Consider the following 22,058-nt stretch of genomic DNA (forward strand, 5'->3'; position numbering starts at 1 on the left):
CAATGGTTAAGGTCGTAAAATGTTTATTGTTAAACTACTTAGGTCCAAACTTATCATAATGAAGAAGTGCCCCCAAATGTCAGATGGATACATTGAGACCAACCTACTCTCTGACGCATTGATTAAACGCAGTTTGGCAATTTTTGTAAAAAGTTAGGTTCAAGTCTGCTGTTAAACTCAAAATTGTCAGAATCTTAATCGATTCTGCAGTTATTGCTATGAATTAATTAAATTAACGCTGTACTGTACAAAGATGTTTTTTATTTCCAGAGACCACATATCTGTATAGGGTCTCTGCTATTTATTTTCATCAAATGACAATATGTGATACATAGTGTTAAAATGCCCTTTAAACTGGAAAGTATCTATATTTACAATGTGTTACATTGGAATATCTTCCTTGATCGGGATGGCACCATGGATGTTTGGATCATTTCATCAAAATATCTGTGAGTGTTTTACTGCAAAGATGTTGTGACCATAACTTTTACAAAAGACTATATATCGCTTTCTAGGTTCCTTCTGTTCAATTATGTTCACGTATTCCAACTCATTCCGACAGTGGAATTGTAAATGCCAATAGACGCTCTTCTGGAAAATACCATGTAAGTTAGTTGGATGGGAAAATAGTATTCACCGGTGTCAGGCGATATGAGTGGCCAATAGTCAGAACCGACTGTACGATTGTACGTGCACTGTTTTGATGCATGTTCACGCCTTATATCTGTTACCAACTTATCACGTCGTTATATGAAACCATGACAGACCAGTCACGTAATTCCTGGATAAAGAAAGGTAAAATGAATATCAGGATTTTGTGTTGATGACTTTTATTCACTCACTAGCAGTTTAGTTACTAGTTCGACAAATGAAACGCGACCGGTGTTTTCACCTAATTCGTTGGTAGTTATTATCAGTTGTGTCAACGAATGCTTCTTGGCTACGAAATCTGAGTTGACCGATGACTGATCCACACAGAGCTGACATAAATGCAGATATGAATGGTTTTTTTGCATGCATTTTATGAACACTAGGCTTAGTGCTTATTTATGCAAGCAAGGTGCCGATTTTATTTGTCACTGTGGTCATTTACTGTTATTTTTAATTCAGTTTCACCAGAGACCATATAATTTATCATATATCGTCTCTGGTTTCACGTTTTTTATAATGTTTTGTAGTTAGACTTGCCATTTTTCCTGCCACTTAAATAGTAAAATGATATGTTATTTAAAACAGTGGCAGTCCTGAATGATTTGATTTTCTTTCTTCTTTTTTCGTTTTTTTTGTTGTATATGTTCTGGTTATTGTAAATATTCAAATTGTTTGTCAGTATGAGTGTTCTGTGTCCACTTTTGGTGAAAATTGAGTTGGGAAGCTCAAGGTATTTTTACTGCATACTAGTATTCTCTCTCCATGCAAAATTTCACCATGATATTAATTTACCAAATTACTCCACCGTTCATTAAATCAATGAAACAGAATTGAATATGATACTTTATAATTAGCTATTCAGTATTCACATTCGATGCTGCCGATCATGTTTTTATATAACGCGGTGGAAGGGAATCATGGCAGTAAAAATATAGGTATTTCCTCACAATTAACTGTAACTAGTGTTATCACCATTTCGTGAAACTGAAATGATATATGTTTATATAAAGTAACCTCGAAAAATGGATTGTGTGACTAAGTGAGTGTTATTTTTACAGTAGAATGATAGGGAATGAAACAACTAATGACTTTTGTGGACTTGAACTTGCTATTATCAGAGCTGTCAACCCCTAAAGATGGTTTGGAGTGAGACTGAAAAAAAATAAGCCGGGGTCATGTCGAGGGCGACGCCCTGGTGGGGGGTCTCTGGGGAGCGAAGCCCCCCGCCCCCGAAAATGAAGTTTAGTGATTTTCAGGAGCATTTGGAGCCTTCTGGTGGCATTATTTTGACACTAAAAGATGCATGCTAATAAATAATAATAAGCCGAATCATTCGCATAAACTGTTTTAGTACTTCGTTCATTCAGGCGTTCTTTCAGTGTTCAACTTTACGCAAAAACGAACGAAAATGCGTATTAATTTTGAAATTATTTTATTATTTTTGGCTCCAAAATGTCAAAATAAACTGAATCCATATTTATCCATTTCATTCTTCAAGTGCTTTTCATGTGGTAATGCGTGTTTGTTCAGTCTGTCTATCCTTGGCATCAAACACGTCACATCAAAGACTTCTTGGATGATGATGATTATATCACTCATCATGATGATGAGGATAATGATAATTATGTTCTCAGTATGTATGCATCAGTCACATTATCATGATCATGTATCATACAGTATATTACTTATAAGCCAAAGAGTGAATTATCTTTTGTGAGCAAGCTGTTGATCTGTTTTTCAGCAAAGCTATGGTGATATTTACATCTGATTGTCAGTTGAGTAGGTCTTGCAACAGGTGGTTTTGATTGATTGAGTATTCTAAAATAAAGTGAAAAGGTGTTAACAATATTAAATTGTATCATTAAATCAACCAACTTCCAATAACATCTTCCTCAATTGACATCAATAGTTTAGTTTATTTCCGCTTTTATTCCTGTAATTGCCTGGTGGTTAAGGAAGTGATTCATCAGGCTAAAGACTCACCTGGTTTGGGAATCAATTTTTCCACAATCAGCAATAATGATTATACCTGTGTAAACTTCTGTCGGTTGTAGTTGAACTTATAGCGTGATATTTCATGACATCACTAAAGTACCGTCGGAAATAGAAGAAAAACTGTTTTTAGGCTGTTACTCTGTATCCCTAAAATTTACACAATTGCAAATAGCATATGTCAAAATAACCCACATCGGCCTAACTGAGCATTCAGTGGGATGCGTAATAGGATATCCAGAAAAGCATGTAAAATTGGGCAAAAAAAATAGAAAAAATACAAACAGCTGCTGAAAACAATAGATCAGACTATAGATGGCAATTAGGTCGCTCAGCCAGGTATGACGACGGACTGTCAACTCACTTGGCATGAAATGCACGTGCTGCCCACAGACACAAGGGGTCATCTCAAATATCTTTTATGCTTTTTCCTGTGTATTGAATATGTCTCTTCTGATTATCTAACCTTAGCTAATATCTCTATCCCCAAGCCCGACCCCAACTACAATCAGCAACACCCGTCTTGCTTTTGCTTTTGAGACGTCCCCTCCTACCTGTTTCTTTTTATAGTGAAAGTGAGACTCAATGGTATCTATATCCTTAATAGTTTCAGTATTAAAGTTGTTTTTTTTTTACATCTGGTATCGTTTATTATGAAGCTAAGTCTAATTTCAAAATGGACATTCAAAAAGAGTCATTTGTTATACAGTATCATTGCATACTAATTTGCATAAAGCCATGGTCTGCTCCAAATAAGTCTCTTCGGAAAACCCCACATTGCTCATTTCTGCACTGATATCTCCCCAGTAAAATCCTTTTAAACGTTTTTCTATCTCCCTACCACTGAGACTGTAGTTAGGCCAAACTTAGTTCAACAGATATTTCACACTTTCACATACTAACTACCTAAATTGTAGATATAAATGGGGCGATGGGGTAGCCTAATGGTTAAAGCGCTGGCTCGCTACCGAAGACCCGGTTCGAATCCCCACATGGGCACAATGCGTGAAGCCCATTTCTGGTGTCCCCCTGCGTGATGTTGCTGGAATATTGCTAAAAGCGTAAAACCAAACTCAGTCAGTCAGTAGATATAAATGTGAAAAACAGGGTTTTTTCAATTTCCAACAGTACTTTAGATTGTTCTGAACATACCTAAGCTACTTTACTGTATCAAATATGGTGATTTTCATCTCGTGAAATACAACAAATTTGGAATTGAAATATACTGCATTTTCTTTTTCTGAAGAGGAATAGCTGTTAAGTTTGACATGCATGCTACAGGTAAATTGGCCATATATTTTTGCATCTAAAGATGCTTAATCTGTATGACCACAATATACTTCTTAGACAACTTGAGACTTCATTTGGAATAACCGAATGGCACTATCATGGTTTGTTTCAGTACCTCAGCAATCGACAGCAGTCAGTCATCGTAAATAATCATGCATCTAAGAAAGCCCTTTATCCTGTGGAGTACCACAAGGATCGGTTCTGGGACCAGTGTTGTTTACGCTTTACACCAGACATCGTGGAGATGTAATCAGTACACATGATGTGAGCCACCATTTTTATGCTGATGACACCCAGTTGTCTGATTCGTGCAATCCCAGTACATCAGATCGAATGTGGGAACGACTGTCAGAGTGTACAAGTGACGTAAAAAACATGGATGACGACACATTTGCTCAAACTGAATGAGACGAAAACAGAGGCGCTGCTTGTCGGCACTAAGTAGAATCTTCATCAAGTGATGACTAACTCAGTCACAGTTTGCAACACTGTCATTCCATTTTCGAAAACCGTGAAAAACCTTTGAACTTCATCTGGACTCTGATCTCTCTTTGAAAGCTCATATTGACACAGTCTGCAAATCCTGTTACTTCCATTTGCGGAACATTAGCAGCATCCTAAGCTCCCTTTACTACAGCTGCAGCTCATGCACTGGTGCGATCTCTGGTTCTCTCAAAGATTGACTACTGTAATAGCATTTTCTACAGACTTTCCTCAAAAACTTCTATCAAAACTCCAGAGAGTACAAAACTCTGCAGCTCGACTTGTCAACAAAGTTCCCTCTAGGATCCACATAACACCTGTTCTTAAGTCTCTTCACTGGCTACCAATCACAGCCAGAATTGAATTCAAGGTCCTGAGTCTTGCCTACCAGTGTTACCATCTTACGGCTCCAGAGTACCTTGTTGAGCTAGTCACCAAGCACAATCCTTCCAGAATGTTAAGATCGGCAGATAGACACCTTCTCGCTATTCCTAGACAGAAACTCCGGGCATTCAGGTTTCGGGCTCCTTCAGCTATGGTGCTCCACAGTTGTGGAATCAACTCCGACTGAACTCAAAATGTCTCCCTCCATTGACTCATTTAAAAGTTCCCTCAAAACCCATCTTTTCAGAAAATATTACGATCTATAACTTAACTTTCCCAAAATTTCAGCCTCGGGTCTAGCATAACACTTGCTTTGTAAATATTTATAAATATGTAGCACTTTGAGCATGCCTTATGTGTGGAATTCAGCGCATTATAAATACACATATTATTATTATTATTATTCTGTATGTGTATCGGATGCAGTATGTCTGTCACACTCCGACCTGGTGACAGCGAGACCAACAAAAGCTATGACCTCGTGTCTTGATGCCCTGAAAGGTTAGTGTCAACGTGAAGCCTGCCTGTGGTGTCTGCATGGCTTCTGTCTGCCTAACATCAGGAGCTGTACAGATAACTGGATGTGTATCTGATGTAGGCCACTGTCATCCTCTGATGGCTGTATGACACATGTCGTCGGTCAGTATGTAGATTAGTCAGGCTCTGTCCTGGCTGTCAGTTCTAATGGATTCATGTTTATTTCTATATATCATCAAGTCAGTTAAGGCATCATATAGTGTATAACTCTGTTGTCATTTTGTTTTCAAATCATAGTTTATCAGAAACCCACTCATACATAAATACGTAGGTTTATCAGAAACCCACTCATACATAAGTACGTAGGTTTTTAGCCATGTGAAAACATCAGACAAATGTATGGTTCCAAGCTACCAAGTTTAGTGCTTGTTTGGCATAATGGTCTCTTGACTATTGTACATACATACATGCTAACATTTGTATAGCTCAGCTGCTCAAAGGCGCTTTGTTTTTCCCTCGATCACTAGATGTACAGTCCGTTTGGTTCAAAAGCGGACCAATAAACATAACATACTTTCGAAACTAATAAACATAACATACTCAATGAAGCGCTGATCATAATCAAAGCGCATCATACCCCACTCTGTGAGGTTTTTGCAGAATTTTTGTCCTAAAAATAATAAAGTTGTTTAATAAACTATCATTAAAATATTGACACAGTTCACTGTTTGTTTGAGGGAGGAGTGCAGAGAAAGGGACAGCCAGGTGTTCGGAGAAGCACGCTCACAGACAAAGTTATTTATTCATTAACCTGTGCTGTGCCGTCTCCATCCGTTCTCGAACACCTGGCTGTCCCTTTCTCTGCACTCCTCCCTCGTAACAAATAGTGAACTGTGTCAATATTTTAATGATAGATTGTTAAACAACTTTTTTATTTTTAGGACAAAAATTCAGCAAAAACCTCAGAGTGGGTATGATGTTTTGATTATGATCAGCGTTTCATTGAGTATTTTATGTTTATTAGTTTTCGAGTTAGATTGCAATTCATCGGTCCGCTTTTGAGCCAAACGGACTGAAGTGGATGTCAATCTCAACGGCAAGTCATATTATCAATCTCAACTCCCTGGGGATCATACAACTCTTGCAGCCACTAGGCGCACCGAGTTAGTGTGTCTTTCTCATCCTTACAAGGTACCCATTCACAGCTGGGTGGACTGGGACACATAGTCACAGTACTTTGTCCACATTTACTGCATGTAGCAAACAATCAAACACCCAAGTGTCAAACTTTAAGTTGTGTTTGAAGAAAAAGCCTGGTTCCTGCATATTCTTTCTTCAGCCATCATTTTGCAGTTGTGTCGAATCCCCGATAAATCGAAGTATTTATGTAGCTACCTTCAACTTCCACACAATGGTCTTTGACTATGTCTTGCTAATGGTGGCTTCCATATGACATGTGACTACATTGCTAATGGTGGCCTCCATATGACATGTGACTACATTGCTAATGGTGGCCTCCATATGTCGTATGACTATACATTGCTAATGGTGGCCTCCATATTATGACATGTGACTCTAATTTGCTAATGGTGGCCTCCATATGACATGTGACTACATTGCTAATGGTGGCCTCCATATGACATGTGACTACATTGCTAATGGTGGCCTCCATATGACATATGACTACATTGCTAATGGTGGCCTCCATATGACATGTGACTACATTGCTAATGGTGGCCTCCATATGTCGTATGACTATACATTGCTAATGGTGGCCTCCATATGACATGTGACTATACAATGCTAATGGTGGCCTCCACGTGACTACATTGCTTATGGTGGCCTCCATATGACATGTGACTACATTGCTAATGGTGGCCTCCATATGACATGTGACTACATTGCTAATGGTGGCCTCCACATGACATGTGACTCTACATTGCTAATGGTGGCCTCCATATGACATGTGACTACATTGCTAATGGTGGCCTCCATATGACATGTGACTACATTGCTTATGGTGGCCTCCACATGACATGTGACTATACATTGCTAATGGTGGCCTCCATATGACATGTGACTATACAATGCTAATGGTGGCCTCCATATGACATGTGACTTTACATTGCTAATGGTGGCTTCCATGTGACTCTACATTGATAATGGTGGCTTCCATATGTCATATGACTATACATTGCTAATGGTGGCCTCCATATGTCATATGACTATACATTGCTAATGGTGGCCTCCATATGACATGTGACTATACATTGCTAATGGTGGCCTCCATATGACATGTGACTACATTGCTAATAGTGGCCTCCATATGACATGTGACTCTACATTGCTAATGGTGGCTTCCATATGTCATATGACTATACATTGCTAATGGTGGCCTCCATATGTCATATGACTATACATTGCTAATGGTGGCCTCCATATGACATGTGACTATACATTGCTAATGGTGGCCTCCATATGACATGTGACTACATTGCTAATGGTGGCCTCCATATGACGTGTGACTATACATTAGTAATGGTGGCCTCCATATGACATGTGACAATAGTACATCATGTTGAGTGCTTGTGTTGATTAGCCCTCCTGGCTAGGGTACTTTGAAATATAATTCATACCCTGGGTAGAACTAACATATATGGCATACATGGTTAAAAGGGAAATACATTACACCCATCTTAACATGTTATATTTGTGTTATGTTTTTCAGATGACCCAAAGCTTGTGTCTGCAAAGCACAAGGACATGTTCACTGATTCACTGGAGGTCAGACGGCAGACAAGTGATATCAAATTTGTAGTGCGGTCAAGAGATACGCCACAGTTTAAACTGAACAAACCACGGACACATGAAGAGATTAAAGAACATGTGCTCAAAAGCGACAGAGTGAAGTATGCGATTGATCAGGTACATATGAGCTTCTCTGTAGCGACTCTGATTTGCCTTCCGTTTGTCAGCAGGGGAAGCTGTGTATATTTGTATTGTAATTGTACCCTACACTATGGCAATGGTTTGGCAATATCATTCAACTACTGAAAACATATGAAGGTGACTTTAAGGCTTGGTAATTATATTCATTAGTTTTATAGAAATGCATTAAGTATTGCTGAATATATCGAAACAGACATAAAATTCAGATGTAAAAGCTGTAGCCTATCAAATGTATTTATAGGGAGGGCTAGAACAACCTTTCTATCTCATGTCACGATAGTTAAGCTTACATACTCACTCACTCACTCACTCACTCCACTCACTCCTCACTCACTCACTCACTCAGCTTACATACTCACTCACTCACTCACTCACTCCAGGTGTGCCAGGAGACCCAGCTGCCGGTGTCCGAGGTGACAGACCAGGCCAATGCAGTGCTGGAGGAGATGGCACACACTCTCAGGATGGGAACTATCCGAGGATTTGCGTTCTTCCTTGTTAAGGCTCTCAAAGAGCTGTTTCGACGGATCTATATAAATGAGGAAGGGATTCAAAGGGTGAGTGAAGACAACCTGATTTGATGTGTTTTTTTGTCATCATCATATTTCTAGGTTGTGATAAACATCCTTATTAATATTCAGATTTTTTAGATATATTTAGCTATGAATATGTGAATGATTGAAATGTCATGAATATGCTGACATTTATCTGAAGGTCAGAGCAGACTAGGTTATGGTAACCTTTGGATCAGAAAGAATTAAAATGAAACATTTTGTGTATATGTCATTGTAACAGCAAGTTACCCATAACGAAGGATAGAGTTGATCCCAGATAGCTGATCCTGGTCGTAAGAGGTGATGTAGCTGAATCAGGTGGTCTGACTCAGCATCTTTGTTGATTGTGTCATTGTACCCCAGTGGTGTGCAGATGCTGCTCATTCTATCAAGTAGTTGTTTGTTTGGTCAGGACGTCATCATTTACAGTCTTTTGTCTGCAATGTTGCTGCATTCACTCATTCCCTTCACAAATGGCTGCTGGTGTTCACTTTTTTATAGTTTCCCATGTGATCAAATAGACAGAAGTTGGAAAACCATGATCAGATGTTTGTTGACCATCGGTCATTGTTTCCCTGACTGTGAGCAGGTCCGGAGCGTGATGAAGGAGTACCCGGTGCTGCTGATGCCCAACCACCGCAGCTACTTGGACTTCCTCCTCATGTCCTACGTCTTTTTCTCCTATGACCTCCCTCTACCTGTCATCGCCTCCGCCATGGGTATGTGTCTTCATCACTACTTCCTCAGCCTACAAGACAATGTCTACACCACAGTGTTTGAAAATATTCACAACATTTAAAGTGCAGTCATCTCTTTTCCATTGGGAAATCTTTGATTATGTTTGGGGTTTGACCTATAGGAATTTCCTATCTAAACAAGACTGTAGCTACATTAATTACTCTACAGTCTCCTCAGTTTTATATATTTGACCTATTATCATGATTATTTTGTACCGCTGTGTATTGCACAATGGTTCTGTTGCAGTATATGAGTAAGTGAGTTTAGTCTTACACCGCTTTTAGCAATACTCCAGCAATATCACGGCTGGGACACCAGAAATGGGTTTCACACATTGTACCCATGTGGGGAATCAAACCCAGTCTTTGGCGTGACGAGCGAACACCTTAACCAATAGGCTATCCCACCACCCGAGCAGTATATGACAATACAGATACCTGTTTCCCAATATGTATTGTGATATATGGGAGCTGAGTATTGACAGTACTTGACACTGACTGCACATACAGATACTATTTTGTATTACTAGATTTAATTTTGCTCAGCATGATCAGTTGCTGCCATGTGGTAGTCACGGATACAGGAGATATGACTGTGTGGGACAGACACACACTGATACCTTGCAGTCATACTGTTTTGTCTTACTGTACTCAAGGTTATGTTTCCGTTTACAGATTTCATGGGTATGAAGTTTGTGGGATTATTGTTGCGAAACTCTGGAGCCTTCTACATCCTACGCCGCAGCTTCGGTCGGCGACGACCAGCTGTACTGGGCGATATTCACGGAATATGTACAGACTCAGATCTGCAATGGAGACCACCCAATTGAGTTCTACGTCGAGGGGACAAGGAGCAGGACCTCCAAGTCATATCCTCCCAAGTTTGGTGAGATATTATGTCTACTTAACCATGTTTATGATATTAGACCTGATTGCTTCTTGTAAGAAGTAATTTAATTAATCTGGTCGTCAGTCTCAGTGAATTGTCACTGGTTGATTGTGCCTCATAGTACTCTACAATATGGGCTGATGCTTACAATATCAACCACTTGCCCAAACATCATACTGCTAGAATATTGCTGATTCAGGCATTGACAACAAGCAACAATGTGAGAATCAGATGTAAGAGTCGAATTATGTATGCTGTCTCTCATTGCCTGATAAGCTGTTGTCTTCATATTGCATTGAAAGCCTGTGAGATGAATATGATAAATAAGTTTAATTTGGATATCATTTTTCAGGTAAGTATTATGCAAGTGTATATTTTATAAAGTATACCTATCCAAAGATTTATTCCACTATCATACACACTATCGACTCGTTTAGTTGTTTCATTTACAAATGCAAAACAACCTACTTACCTGTAATAATTAATCAATGCTTAAGTTATCAAACATGAGTTATCAGACTCATTAGTAACTTGTTATCAAGTTTCCTGATTCTGAGTCTGCTTATAAGAGTCTGCTGTCGCTGAACGGATGGATTTACACCTGCTTGTTTTGTCCCCAGGTATGTTATCAGCGGAGCTGGAGCCGTACTTCAAGTCACACATACCCGACATCATGGTAATACCGGTCAGTATCAGCTATGACCGCATCCTAGAGGAGTCACTCTATGCCTATGAGTTGCTGGGAGTCCCCAAACCTAAAGAGTCTACCTCTGTAAGTCTGCAGATATACTTTCAATCACCATTCTCTTCTATTCTTTTATGAGGCAATATAATTTCTTTAGCTTTAACAGTATTAGGATTAAATCCTGAATGGGAAAAATGTGAGTTGTCTGTGATAACATTTATTTAAACTTCGCAAATTCTAAAATATTTTGGTTATTTTCTGTTTCTTAACTTGGAAGGTGGAAATACAAACTTAATAATAAAAACATGCCATTTGAAAGACCAGACATTGTATAATGGACATCGCAGAGTTATTACTCCGTCGTGTCATGCTAGGCATCACCGAGTACTCGAGTCCAGCCAGATTAACACACGCTACACAGTTTCTTTGTTTTGGTGACTGCATTAATGGCCGACTTCACCAAGCGCATGGACAGGCTCTATTTCACTTATCCTCAGATCTGCACACTTTGTCTGGTTGTCTGCCTTCAAGTTTGCAGACACCTCTACATACCAATCGGTCAACTATTGTTTCATTGTATATAGTTCCACTTGGTCTAAGGGGAAGTCGCAATAATGTTGTGTCACATTTATGGCTCGTGGTCGGCATTCACATTAATTTGGAGATGCATTGGATTAAAAATTTACAGTAGGTTTGGACAGAAAATATACTAAGCAAACTGTTAGGCTTTATCGACATCTGTCTGCTGACTTTATTTCCAGGGTCTCTTGAAAGCTAGAAGTGTTTTGAATGAAGATTTTGGCAATGTACATATCTTCTTTGGTGAGCCAGTCTCCATACGGAAATTTGCAGATGGGAAGATAGACAGAAGTAGCCACAATTTGGCTCCAAGGTGAGGCAGCAGATATTACACATTGGCTTGTAACTGTTGTTATATTAACTAGTGCATGCTCAAGGCGCTGGTATTTTTTCCTTCGATCATTGTATGTCAATCTCAGCGGCACATCGTATTATCAATCTCAACTCCCTGGGGAGTATACAACTCTTGCAGCCACTAGGCACACCAAGTTATTGTGGCTTTCTCATCCTTACAAGGTACCCAGTCACAGCTGGGTGGACTGGGACACATAGTCACAGTACTCTGTCCAAGCTCACTGCATGTTGCTGTACCCGCAACTGGATCACCAGCCTGGCATCTTAGCCAGCTGGCCCACCATGCCCCTAATAACTGTTCTTTTAGGACAGTTGTCACAATGGATACCTGTGCCTGACAATGCTCAAGTACCAGCAGGAATAATCTATCTTTGCGAGAGTAAACCTTTGCACTGACATTGTAAGTCTTTACTCAACTGAGTTGCACAGTGGGCACAAACATATACCAATAAACATCCTCAGTCCCAACTGTAAACCCTGACCCGCTTCATAGTGTAGTTGAACCGTCATAGCTTTGGTTGTTGTTGGCTCTTTCTTAGTCTGATATAATGGCTACTCCATATCTCTATACACAGGTACATTGCAAGTTTGACAACCGAGGAGCAGAGACTTCTGCAGAGGTTTGGGCATAGCATTGTGTTACGGCACCAGAAGCACATGGTTATCTCCCCTTGGTCCCTGATCTCTGCAGTGTTGATGCAGAGTCCCAATGGTGTGTCGGTGAGACAGCTGGTCAGGGAAGTGGAGTGGCTGAAGAGACAGGCCTCCAACCTGGGAGCATATATCGACTGGCCATGTATGTCATATGATGTTAATATAGTCTATATGATCAATATTGTGGAACATAACCAGTGTCATATACATTATACGTGCACATATGACTTTTGCCAAGCAACCATAGTTTCTGTGTTTCATTGTTAAACATTTAAACATGACGTCAGTGAAGAGGGTCGTCACTCTTGCCTACCGTGTTTCACTGCACAAATGTACTTGAATAAAATGGATAAAAAAAAGAAATTACACTTGAGCAAGTGTGTCATATGACTTATGCGAAACTCTTGCAAAATTATGTAATACAAAATTTCACACTCATTTCGTATAAGTCGTATGACACACTTGCTTGTGGAATAATCTCTATACATGTGAGGCCAATACCTGGCCATGTACATCACACTATGCAAGTGTAGACTTAGTTAGTATCAGGCGGTGGGGTAGCCTGGTGGTTAAAGCGTTGGCTCGTCACGCTGAAGACCCGGGTTCAAATCCCCACATGGGTACAATGTGTGAAGCCCATTTCTGGTGTCCCCCTGCCATGATGTTGCTGGAATATTGCTAAAAGCGGCATAAAACCAAACTTGGTCAGTCAGGCAATATCAGCAATATTGGCAGAGGAAGAAGCACTACTTAATTAGTGTGTTATTGTTTAGGTTGTCTAACCATAAGTTGGAAAGGTAGGACACTATTCCAAGTGATTCAAACAGAAAACCACAAGTCGTTGTTATCAAGGTTTATTTAACTTCTTTGGGAGGCATTTTTAGAAGTTGTATAGGTGAAGGAAAACCAAGTTCTATGGATAGTCAACTTCTATATTGCAATGAGTGCGACGTTCGGTGTAGGTACTAACACCGTTATCAAGCAAGTGATGTTAACAGTGCTTGATAACGGTGTTAGTACCTACACAAAAACGTCACACTCATTGCAATAAAGAAGTTGACTATCCATAGAATTTGGTTTTCCTTCAAGGTTTATTTAATCAAGATGTTGATGAGGTTGTAATAAACTTGAATGAAGTGCTTGTCTCATGTAATACAGGTGCAATATTTCCATCCTCTCTTCAGCCAATGAGAATGCAGAAAATATCATCCGTGCCAACATTGTTCTGCACAAGAACATAGTGTGGGTGACTTCTGAGGATGTGGTGGAGCTGATGGCTGTCACCTTCCCACCCACTGTCCGACGCCAAGACGAGTTGATGATGACAGCTGCCCAGCACCTGATGCTGTCTCTGTATAGGAACCAGCTGATGCATGTGTTCGTCCGGGTGGCCTTGATAGCCGTGTGTATCAACTCCTGTGAGGAACCTACTCTCTCTGTTGGTAAGTATATATGTCTCATATTGCTGATCTTTCTCACTTAGTGGGTTATCTCTTAGGTGATCCTGTAACAAAGCATACAACTTGATGGATTGCAACTTCTTGTTTATTGCATAGTTCAACCTTTCAATGTAGATTCTTACACTGTTTTCAAACTACAAGTGTCTATTGAGAAGTACATGTGCATTGCATGTTGTGACAAGCAGCAGATGAACAATATCAACAAAAGGTAATTAATGACAAATGAAGCCAGGTAGAGAACCAGAAGAACAAATAACACAAGAGAGCCATTATACAAGGACTAGATTGTAAACAAGCCATTATACAAGGACTAGATTGTAAACAAGCCATTAATGGCATTATACAAGGACTAGATTGTAAACAAGCCATTAATGTAAACAAGCATTATACAAGGACTAGATTGTAAACAAGCCATTAATGGCATTATACAAGGACTAGATTGTAAACAAGCCATTAATGGCATTATACAAGGACTAGATTGTAAACAAGCCATTAATGGCATTATACAAGGACTAGATTGTAAACAAGCCATTATACAAGGACTAGATTGTACACATTAAGCCATCATACTAGGACTAGATTGTAAACAAGCCATTATACAAGGACTAGATTGTAAACAAGCCATTATACAAGGACTAGATTGTAAACAAGCCATTATACAAGGACTAAATTGTAAACAAGCCATTAATGGCATTATACAAAGACTAGATTGTAAACAAGCCATTAATGGCATTATACAAGGACTAGATTGTAAACAAGCCATTATACAAGGACTAGATTGTACACAAGCCATTATACAAGGACTAGATTGTAAACAAGCCATTATACAAGGACTAGATTGTAAACAAGCCATTGTACAAGGACTAGATTGTAAACAAGCCATTGTACAAGGATGAGATTGTAAACAAGCCATTGTACAAGGACTAGATTGTAAACAAGCTGATATAGTAGGGATTGACTTCAGCCGCGAAAATAAATAAATGAATTTGTATGCTTTGCTATTGACTCGCCAACTTAGAATGCCAATCAAACAATGAGGCTGATCCTGAGATACACCGAAGATTTGCTGATTTAGTATATGTATCAGGACACCCTAAATTTTCACCTTTTAACATTAGAATTGTGACAAATACCCCTTGACATCTATACTTAAGTTTGATCACTGCTCTTGGCTGCAATTTTGTGGCTTATGCAGTGTTCACTCTTTGAATGGGAAAGTTGATTTAACCCCATTCTTTGTTACCTGTGCCAAAAGCTTTAGAATACTCTAGCTGCTCCCTCGCTAGCCAGGTGCCACCTGTTGGGATGGAAGGGCAGTATGTATCCAGTACCCTCAGCATGTGACTTCCTCATGGGCATCCAGGTTAGAATAGGTGACCAATGATCTTTGATGGTCATAAGAGGCAACCAAATGGAGACTAGTGGAAGATTTTGGTGGCATAAATTATGTATAAGTTGGTTCTTTTGTTTCACAGAGACCATGTTTGAGAGGTACTCCTTCCTGGAGAGACTGTTGAGCAAAGATTTCATCTTCCTGCCTGGAGAAACTAAACAGGTGAGACACTGATCTGTATGTTGGACTGACCCAGACAGGTGAGACACTGATTTGTATGTTGGACTGATCCAGACAGGTGAGACACTAATCTGTATGTTGGACTGATCCAGACAGGTGACACACTGATCTGTACACTGGACTGGTCCAGACAGGTAGGACACTGATTTGTATGTTGGACTGATCCAGACAGGTGAGACACTGATTTGTATGTTGGACTGATCCAGACAGGTGAGACAGTGATCTGTATGTTGGACTGATCCAGACAGGTGAGACACTGATTTGTATGTTGGACTGATCCAGACAGGTGACACACTGATTTGTATGTTGGACTGATCCAGACAGGTGAGACAGTGATCTGTATGTTGGACTGATCCAGACAGGTGAGACACTGATTTGTATGTTGGACTGATCCAGACAGGTGAGACACTGATCTGTACATTGGACTGATCCAGACAGGGGAGACACTGATTTGTATGTTGGACTGATCCAGACAGGTGAGACAGTGATCTGTATGTTGGACTGATCCAGACAGGTGAGACACTGATTTGTATGTTGGACTGATCCAGACAGGTGACACACTGATCTGTATATTGGACTGATCCAGACAGGTGAGACACTGATCTGTATGTTGGACTGATCCAGACAGGGAGGACACTGATTTATATGTTGGACTGATCCAGACAGGTGAGACACTGATTTATATGTTGGACTGATCCAGACAGGTGAGACACTGATTTATATGTTGGACTGATCCAGACAGGTAGGACACTGATTTGTATGTTGGACTGATCCAGACAGGTGAGACACTGATTTATATGTTGGACTGATCCAGACAGGTGAGACACTGATCTGTATGTTGGACTGATCCAGACAGGTGGCACACTGATCTGTATATTGGACTGATCCAGACAGGTGAGACACTGATCTGTATGTTGGACTGATCCAGACAGGGAGGACACTGATTTATATGTTGGACTGATCCAGACAGGTGAGACACTGATTTATATGTTGGACTGATCCAGACAGGTGAGACACTGATTTATATGTTGGACTGATCCAGACAGGTAGGACACTGATTTGTATGTTGGACTGATCCAGACAGGTGAGACACTGATTTATATGTTGGACTGATCCAGACAGGTGAGACACTGATCTGTATGTTGGACTGATCCAGACAGGTGACACACTGATCTGTATATTGGACTGATCCAGACAGGTGAGACACTGATCTGTATGTTGGACTGATCCAGACAGGTGAGACACTGATCTGTATGTTGGACTGATCCAGACAGGTAGGACACTGATTTATATGTTGGACTGATCCAGACAGGTAGGACACTGATTCGTACGTTGGACTGATCCAGACAGGTGAGACACTGATTTGTATGTTGGACTGATCCAGACAAGTGAGACAGTGATCTGTATGTTGGACAGATCTAGACAGGTGAGACACTTATCTGTATGTGGTCAAGGATGACTGATCCGCTTCCAATGACCAAGTCAAGCATGGAATGTTTTCAGAGTTTTTGCACTGACCCAGGTTATTTCACCTCATTTTAGTCCCTCCCTTGTAAGAGACTAACCTAGTGACAGTGTCTAACACTAACCCTGGTATTCTACAGGACTTCGACCATGCACTGGCCACTCTGATCCACACAAGTGGGGTGATTGTGGAGGATGGTGAGGTCCAGGTGAAGAGATCCACCAACAAATGCACCACCTTCTACAGCCAGATGTTCGAACCCTTCCTCCTCGGCTACTGGGTATGTATGATCTGTGTCAGGAGAATGTAGCCCCATGTTAGTTCTTGAACGTCCGTAAAGGACAACTTATTGACATTAGCTTTCATCTATCTTTAAAAGAACGTGATTTGTAGACCTGATTCTTTTATTGGTAAATTTGGAAGACTACACAGTGTCACTTGGAACTGATGTGTTTACAAATCTCAAAATCAGATGTTTTGCTTTGTAGCAATACCTCTCTGCATGATTTGACAACCTCTCTGTATTTGGTTTGGTGAGCTGTGTTTTTATTTCAGCCAATAACTGCTGTTGTCTCAGATGTGACTTCTGTTAGTCACAAACGAACATGAACAGTCAGTTCCAAATGTCATTATTGCCACACTATGTATGTTGTGGATATTTTATGTTACCAGCCATTTTTAACATATTACCTATTAAATTACCATTCTCAAAATATGGTTCAAATTATATACTTTTCAATTGAAAACATGTGTAAATCTTTCATAGAACCAGGATCTAAGTGGGCCACATCCCTGCTAAATTGCAGAAATCTCAGTAGACTAACACTAGGAAAACACACTTAATTGAAATATTCTTGAACATGACGGTAAACCCCACCTCACCTCACCTCACCTCACCTCACCTCACCTCACCTCACCTCACCTCACCTCACCTCACCTCATGTGTGTTTGATGTTACCTACCAGATCATGTGCCGCTACCTGTTGTCCATGACCCCTGGAGTCAATGGAAAACCACTGGCTCGACCACCAAAGGTCATGACACGAGAAGCCCAGCTGTTGTGTGCCCGTCTGCTCCGTGATGGGACAATCAAACATCATGAAATTCTGTCCCTAGACATGATGACCAATGCTCTCCATTCCCTCTACATCATGGGAGCAGTCCGCAGAGAGAAGAGGTACATGCAAAGCTTCACTATATGTGTTTGATCTTCCTAACAAACTCACCAGAATTGCTTGGGCCAATTCTGTAAATTTTGACTGAAGCATGGTAACAAAAGCTGTAATTCAGTTCATTGATTGATGGATACATTTTCCAACGAAACTATCTCAACATTTGACTGTCACAAGTTTTGTGTGTGACAGTGTGAGTGCTCTTGGACATTATATCCCAGAGTTGCATTGTTCCAGAAATCCTCATGGTTGCCTCAATGTATATTTGACTGCTGATTTTGGAAACATTCTCTTTCAAATGTCCTACATTCTCCCTAATCTTCTCATCTCCAGGGATGGTGTGACGTACAGTTTCCCTAACATGGTTCCATTGTCCAAAATCACAGATGAAATTGGTGAGTGAAGAACCTGTCATTATTAGTGCTGACTCTGTTGACCTCTTCTATGCCCACCCTGTGGGGATTCCTTTTGGAGTCTCGGTCCTCATGCTGGCATTGAAAATGGGGATCTTTTAGCCAGACTTTTTTTCACTCCCTACCTGGTCTAGATTGGATTATTTATAGGTCCCCATAGAACTAGAATAAAACTAGAATATCCTGACTTAAGTTTGTTCGAACTTGCCCAAAGTGGGGGTTTCCTGTTTACCCACACAAGAGGCTACTTAGTGACTGTTCATAATTATAGCTAGTGTTACGCAGTGGAATTGAAAACTAAACTAACTAAAATATGAAGTGTCAAAATATGTTATTTGGGGAACTAAACGTGACTCTCTTGATTTAACTGATGAAATAATTCAAACAATACAAATGGGGAACTAAACGTGAATCTCTTATAACAAAGGCTAATGAGGCAAGAAACTTAATGTGATACCTTAAGTTATATTATCTACACTATCTAGCTCTATTGCCGCGTAAAGTCTATTATGTACAGTATCTAGTTCTATAGCAACCAGCTATATGGAACTTCGATTTCGATGCACTAATACATTCTTTATATCAGTCTATCTAAATCCTATTTTGACGAGCTGTCACCCAACTCAAGAAACAACCGAACTCAAGTGAAACCTGAACTCAACTAAAGTCTAAACTCAAGTCAGACCTTAACCCAAGCATATCCCAACCAAAAGTGACCAATTCAATTTTACCACCTGGTCAAGAGCACGTAGTCTGACTGCACATGAAAAGTCATGCACCTCGGTTTGCCGTGAAGCATGGTGCATTTACGCGATTTGTTCCAACTGTTTTGTCTCCAGACCAGCTAGCTTGGGTGATGATGATTTTTATGGAAAAGCATTACAATGTGAATGACTACCCCCCTCCTAAAATTTATGTACAAAGTAAGTGACCCCCCATCCCCCCAATGATGTTTTAATATTTATATGTACCGTACTATATTGGTGTGTCCAAAATTGCTGACACCCCACCACACACCTCCCCAGAAAATCATCATCACAAACACACACACACACACACACACACACACACACACACACACACACACACACACCCACACCCCCAAGCCATAAATTATGAAGGGTCCCTTAATACATCAGGTTAATATTTTTAGCATGGGGATGCAACAAATGATAGACCTCCTTTAGTGTAACCCTAGAGATGCAGCTTTTGTACCAGATAAATGCTATAATTGTATCATCTGTTTCAGCCAAATTTGTTGATGTTCCACCACTGCCTTCCGTCAGCATCAACGTGGATGCCAAGACCGTCACTGTCAACGCCAAACTGTAGTCCATGGTGAAAAGTACCTAGAAGTACTAAAAGTAGTTCTTGGATGTATTGGAAGTAGAACCTGAAAGTATTGAATCCGTACGTGGGAAAAAAGGTGCTTCTTAGTATTGAGCGCAATACAATGAAGTATTCAAAACCTTTGTTGAAGTATTGAGAACAATACTACGAAGTATTACTCAAACAGGAGCTCAAATGGGTACATGGAGGGTAGAATGGTGACAATTGTGATTTTATCTGGCTCAATATCTGTGATATATGCATTTTTATCGACATGGGTCTCTAGGGATGTGTTAGGGGATGACAGGGGAGTGTTGATGTGCAACTGTAGTGCTCCAAGCTCTACAGTTTATGTTAAATGTCCATGACAACAGTCAGTGAAACTCACATTTACGTGCACAGCAACACTAAGGTGAAATGGTATGATTAGCGGTACCAGCATCCTCTGTTATCAAGTGTATTTGCTTCCAATTTGTTATATACACCTGGGATCCATTTACTAGCATGGCGTCACCATCTCTGACTGTCATATTACCAACTTAGCACAGAGTTTCTCTTTTCATGAAGATGAACATGAAACCAAACAGAATAAGCCCTCAGAGATAGTTGTGAATAGATTAAATTTCATATTTGTGGCCTCATACAAACAAATGCCTCTAAACATTTGATCCAATTTAAGTATTAACATGACATGTGGATAAGCCCTAGGTATCAGACATTCCTAGATTACAAGACTAAGACATCATGTTCGATGAATTCAGTCATAAAAGAACAATGTAATTTGAAAGTGCACTTTTAACTAGAGTTGATTCAATGTCCAAACAAAGGTTGTGCATGGATCCAGTTTCTGTTGGGTCATCCAGTGAAGTGGACAACCATAATGACTCCTACTAAACGTCTTCATCATGGTGAGGCTGTTCCACCAGAATTACCCTGGTGCAACACTTCAGTATTCAAGATATTCTCTGTTTAAAACAGTATTGAGATCATGAGTACTGATATTGTTACTGTAAAGTATTGAAATATTTGTGTTTTGCTGGTCGATCTGTCCTGTTTTGTAATTGAGCCATACTTGTAATTTTCATATTTGACTCCGACGAAGATAATGAGCAACGTAATGAGAATATTAGAACTGGGATGATCCATGAGGTATGGTTGTATCACCTTGACATGTGACGTTCATAGATGTATTTATGTGGTACTTCCTGTTGGCCTACCTGATGTTTGACGAGCTAGGGGTCAGTGTCTTGTACTTGAGTGGGGTATGACATCATTGGTTGGTTGGTTGGTTGTTTAACACCGCTCTCAGCAATATTCCAGCTATATGTCGGCACTCTGTAAATAATCAAGTCTGGACCAGACAATCCAGTGATCAACAACATGAGCATCGATCTACGCCATTGGGATACGATGACGTGTCAACCAAGTCAGCGAGTCTGACCACCCGATCCCATTAGTCGCCTCTTACGACAAGCCTGGTATACTGAAGACCAATTCTAACCCGGACCTTCACGAGTAGGGGATATGACATCCGGTGTCCACACTAGAACAAGCAGGCACATATATGCTTGCCCATCAATGGACTAGTGCAATAATCTTTAATGCAACATTAAAACCCCAGTTCACCTCTCCTCCTTCATTGGTACAAGTTGATCTACTTCACTAAAGAATCTACAGATTCTTTCACATAGCTTCATTGCTATAATGTAACACTTCCTTTAGCATCCATGGTTGAATATTATTGTTGGTTTGAAATCCATTATTTCAATACATTATTTGTTACTCCATTGCTCATTTCAAATGTTTATTTCTTCAGTTCTTCAATTTTGTTTTGTTCTTGTTTAAATAATCAACATAATCTTTGTTTTTACATCATGGCTCGAAAGTCTATGCCAATCACTCACTTCATTATCTCAGCTGTGGGATGTGGCTGAAGGTGTATTCACCACACCACTGTGAAGAGTAGCT

At 40.1% G+C, this 22,058-nt stretch overlaps 1 protein-coding gene across 1 annotated transcript; it reads left to right on the top strand.

Annotated features, from left to right (window-relative positions):
• Positions 1 to 649: 649 nt before the first annotated feature.
• Positions 650 to 21,125, top strand: LOC124287319 (dihydroxyacetone phosphate acyltransferase-like). Its single transcript, XM_046723817.1, is given in 15 exon segments — positions 650 to 795; positions 8,006 to 8,202; positions 8,607 to 8,783; positions 9,370 to 9,499; positions 10,193 to 10,266; positions 10,268 to 10,403; positions 11,027 to 11,178; positions 11,853 to 11,983; positions 12,600 to 12,820; positions 13,863 to 14,120; positions 15,614 to 15,693; positions 17,316 to 17,456; positions 18,142 to 18,353; positions 18,682 to 18,743; positions 20,011 to 21,125. Coding segments are annotated over 15 exon segments (2,142 nt in total). The 5' UTR covers positions 650 to 707; the 3' UTR covers positions 20,094 to 21,125.
• Positions 21,126 to 22,058: the final 933 nt, after the last annotated feature.

Source organism: Haliotis rubra, unplaced genomic scaffold (genome assembly GCF_003918875.1).
Source record: "Haliotis rubra isolate DU_JTF1 unplaced genomic scaffold, ASM391887v1 Scf40, whole genome shotgun sequence".
In the NCBI taxonomy this organism is placed as follows: domain Eukaryota; kingdom Metazoa; phylum Mollusca; class Gastropoda; order Lepetellida; family Haliotidae; genus Haliotis; species Haliotis rubra.